The 4,709-nt window shown below is 35.9% G+C and overlaps 1 protein-coding gene across 1 annotated transcript; it reads left to right on the top strand.

The window, feature by feature from the left end:
- The first annotated feature begins 1,720 nt into the window (after positions 1 to 1,720).
- Positions 1,721 to 3,956, top strand: LOC118042470 (NAC domain-containing protein 43). The gene is made up of 3 exons (XM_035050156.2): positions 1,721 to 2,182; positions 2,290 to 2,558; positions 2,887 to 3,956. The coding sequence occupies exons 1-3, from the start codon at positions 1,996 to 1,998 to the stop codon at positions 3,679 to 3,681; spliced, it is 1,251 nt and encodes a 416-aa protein (XP_034906047.1). The 5' UTR covers positions 1,721 to 1,995; the 3' UTR covers positions 3,682 to 3,956.
- Positions 3,957 to 4,709: the final 753 nt, after the last annotated feature.

Raw genomic sequence — 4,709 nt, 5'->3', positions numbered from 1 at the left:
CAGCTTACCTTAGGTAAGGTGTATTTGGGGTTCTAATACCTTCCCTTTATGCAACCAATTCTCGTACCCGATCTCTAAGACCAGTTAGGGTTCTTAGTGACCAAAATACTAGGTGGTGACTCCCATCCTATTTTTCCACTAATAAAAGACAAGAATACATTGTCTCTCCATACTTGCCAGATAGATAGATAAAATACCAATTTTTAGGGTGGATGTTTTCCTTATGACGCCACACATGTGTAAAAGAGTTGCTTTTTTTTTTTATTTTAAAATCACTAATGGAATTTCTATGGGTTATTTTATCATTGTATTTTCAATCGTTAAACCACGAAAAAAATATTTTCATCATTTTTTTCCTCTAATTTTTTAGTAGTGTACCAACTAAACAATGTTATATATCTCTTCCCTACATGATGTTTTTAATCCTAAATTCACTAATGAAAGAAATAAATTAATGTATAAGCATGAATTACTATAGTAGATTTTTTTCCGGTTTGGTTGGGTTTAAGCTAAAATCACAAGTATCATGTAAAAGGAGTGTGCTAGACTTGTGCTAGCTAGGATACTTTAAGGCCTGTTAATTTGATATTGTAGTAGATATTGTTTTTTTAAAATATTTTTTTATTTAAAAATATATTAAAATAATTTGTTAAAATTTATTTTTAACTCCAATAAATCAAAATATTCAGAAACACAAAAATAATATAAAATTAAAAAAAATTAAAAAATAGCAAAACAATAATTCTACCGCTGCGCCAAAAAGGTGCTTGAAGAATACTACTACATGGGTTCGGATAGACAATTTCTATCTCCCATTCGATAAAAAACAAAGAAAGAGAAGAAACAAAATGGGAACGCATTATTAGATGCCTTTCTCGCCACTGATTTCTTAGTGGTTGCCATTTTGACTCTAGAGGAAGTGTTTTCCTTTTTGAAAGAAAGATTCAGCAGTTGTCATGTAAAATCATGGAAAGGGAAATATAATAAGTTCAAGAAAGGAAAATGCACGTCTACGAGAGAGTCCTCTCCCACGATTTCGTAGGTACATGACCTTTATGTAGGACTCCCCTTGGACTCTAGTAGCCGTTCTTAAGGTTTTCAAGGCACGTGGCTGTAAATTATACCAAAATTCTTGAAATATATAGCAGTATTTGCACAGCTACATGAGTTTTTTAAGACACTATTGATTTTTTACTCGCCTCCCCCCTCCCCCCGAGAAGTGATCACTCTCATCTTACTCTTGTGCTTCTGCCATGATGTACATAGTTGGTGACTGCAATGATAAAATGTGAATAAAAAAGAGAAAGGTAGGGAAGAAAGAAATATGGAAATTAAGTTGCTGAGTCTCCACAAAGCACATCATGTCTTTCTTTCCTTCAGGGACCATGCATGAAAGCTAAGTGCCTCCCGACCCCATCATCTCTCACTTGCCTTCTTGTCGTTGAGGTGGTTGCACAAGTAAAACGAGTGATGTTTAGAGCGAGAAAAAAAGAGAGATTTTTTTAGGACAGTACTGGAGGTTTTAGAGGTGACTTTCAAATAGATATTAAGGTCATGGGTCGTAGTTGAGATGGGGCTTTCCTCCTGCTCGCACAAATACAAATAGTTACCTCTATCGCAGTCTGAATTTTTTATTTTTTTTTTCTTCGATGGACCCAATTGTTAGTACCTATATTGTGGGCCTATAAAACCACACCCTCTTTCTCTCTTTAGTATCAGCTTCTAGGTTAGCTCTTCTCCAAGGCTTAGAACCCACACTAAGTACATTAATAGCATTGATTTCAAAACTTTTCATGCATTTTTGGACCGTTCCCTCACATGCCCTACAAACCATTATAAATTATCATGACTGCATTACCCTTTACGCACCCTCTCTCCTCAACAAACTCTGTAAATGTTCTCTCATTTCCGTTTCTCTTTCATATTGATCTCTAGCTACTCTCCTTCTCTCTTACATCTACATTGATCATATATTTGCAAGCCTCGCTACCTATAATGCCTGAGGATATGATGAATCTATCAATAAATGGTCAGTCTCAGGTCCCTCCAGGCTTTAGATTTCACCCAACAGAAGAAGAGCTTCTTCACTACTACCTCAGGAAGAAAGTTGCTAATGAGAAGATAGACCTTGATGTAATTCGCGAGGTTGATCTTAATAAGCTTGAGCCATGGGACATCCAAGGTAATAATTAAGCTAGCGTGATCTCCATTTATATCTTTCTCTACATAACTTATCTCCTATTTTCCAAACATGTTGACTAACGAAATTATCCTTTGTTGGGACTGTAGAGAAGTGCAAAATCGGATCTACACCACAGAATGATTGGTATTTCTTTAGTCACAAAGACAAGAAATATCCCACAGGGACGAGAACAAATCGAGCTACGGCTGCTGGGTTTTGGAAAGCCACTGGCCGTGATAAGATCATCTATAGTGGGTTTAAAAGAATTGGATTGAGAAAGACTCTTGTGTTTTACAGAGGAAGAGCTCCACATGGACAGAAATCCGATTGGATCATGCATGAATATAGGCTTGATGACACCACCAACGACACTAATGTAAGCCGTATCTTCCCTATATTTAATTTTATTTTACATGCTTGAATATCCTATACTCTTACCTTTTCTCTTGTCTTGTCTCTGTTTTTTTATTTTTGTTTTTTCTATAAAAAAAATACCAGGACCATTCTTTATAATTAAAAGTGAAGTTGATTAATTTCAGAGATGAAAATTATACTGTTTTTTAAACAGGATTCAAATTTGAGATCTCATACAATATTTCATGTATTTTGACTTGAAGGAAACTATTGGTATAGATTTCTTCTATGTTCGGTTCTAGGCTTCTAGCTTATATGGTATTGATTTGTTCACTCTCTTAATCCTGCAGGTCTCAAATCCTATAGGAGAGGCAATCCCTGAAGAAGGGTGGGTGGTTTGCCGGGTATTTAGAAAGAAGAACTATCAAAAAACCCTTGAGAGTCCCAAAAGCTCATCAAGCTCATTGGAGGCGCATCAGATTCTTGGTTCAGGAAATGATGGAGTTCTTGATCAAATACTTCTCTATATGGGAAAGACTTGCAAGATGGAGAATGAAACATATAGCAACATGAATATCTCCAACAACAACAGTAGTTTAAGGTTTCTCTCAGACAATAGCATCAGTGATGGGCTCCATGAAAGATTCATGCACCTTCCTCGGCTAGACAGCCCACCACTCCCTTCTATTCCAATAAGCAGTCCATCTTTTGATCAAGATCGAAGTTTCAAATCTTGTTATCACCAATCGTACGATGAGATGCTGACAGAGAATGAACCTTCCTCTTCAAACCAAATTGGCAATGGCACTTTCGACATGATCTCATCATCCGTAATTCATGGCTCCAAATCCGGGCAACTTAACGATTGGGTAACTCTTGATCGTCTAGTGGCATCACAACTTAATGGACATGAAGCAGAGACATCGAAGCATTTATCTTGCTTTACTACCGGCCCAAATGCGAGTTTCGGTCTTTCTCCTGATGATGACATGCAATTATCACACTTGCAAAATTCTCATAGATCATCATCAAACATTCAAGCAAATACTTCTCATGTGTATACCAACGAGAATGACCTATGGGGCTTCACTAAATCTTCGTCTCCATCATCATCATCGGACCCATTATGCCACTTATCGGTATAACAAAAGTGCTCACTATTGTATACCCTATAGAGTCATATAGAAACCCTAAGAGTCTAGGTACGTATACGTTATATTGTAGTCTTTATGTATCTAGTGCATGCATGTATTGCATAAATAAGCTTAAATTTGGGTGATATATAGTTTTTAGAAATATTTGCGATGGGATGGCATAGTCAATTCGCACCATTTTGTAAATATCCTAAACAACGATATATGTCATCCATTTTATTCGAAAATTGTTATCTAAGAATATTACATCTACAGTTTCTTTTTAACTTTCTGAGTGATTTGCTCTTCCTACTTGTAATCATATCCAAAGGTGATTGAGGTCTTACCTAAATTCGTTAACCATATTGAAAAAGCTTGACAAGCCAATTATAGCACAAAGCTGACTTTAATGTGGTATTGGGGTCGGCACATACTCACACAAATGATATTACCCACATGGCATGGTGATATTGTAAAGATGCCAATAATCCAAAATTGATCGATTGGTTATTGCTTTGTCGAAGAATAGTGAGGTCATGGGGTCTCAAAACCTAATCTACGTACCAATAAAGATGATAAAAAAGAGAGAAAGATGAGTTATCTTTATGCCACAGCCGAGGTAAGATAACAAAGAGAGAAAGATGAGTTACCTTACCACTCGAAAATCATTAACAAGAGGGAGCAAAGAGTAGTGCCTTGGTCTTGTCCTAGACACAAGACTTCTAAGTTGATGTTTTTTGTAGATGTAAATATCTACTTTCCTGATTTATTTTATTTTTGGAAATTATTTAATGCCTCGTTTTAGGTTTTCCAATTAATTGTCGAATGATGATTTTTGAAATATATAGCGATGCAAGAAAAGAACAGAAGGTTTAATTTATGATCCATCTTGGGACCCATGTAAAAAATGAAAGGATCAAAGTGATTGTACGTTCTTTTGGGAATTCCACGAGCTCGATAATTAATATAGCCATGGTGTTGAAGAAATATCAATCAATTATATGTGTAATTTCTATAAATTATTAAGTGCTGTAACGCTC

The sequence above is a fragment of the Populus alba genome, chromosome 1 (genome assembly GCF_005239225.2).
Source record: "Populus alba chromosome 1, ASM523922v2, whole genome shotgun sequence".
NCBI lineage: Eukaryota > Viridiplantae > Streptophyta > Magnoliopsida > Malpighiales > Salicaceae > Populus > Populus alba.
The sequence above is the reverse complement of the archived record's forward strand: the minus strand, read 5'-3'. Positions and strand labels throughout refer to the sequence as shown.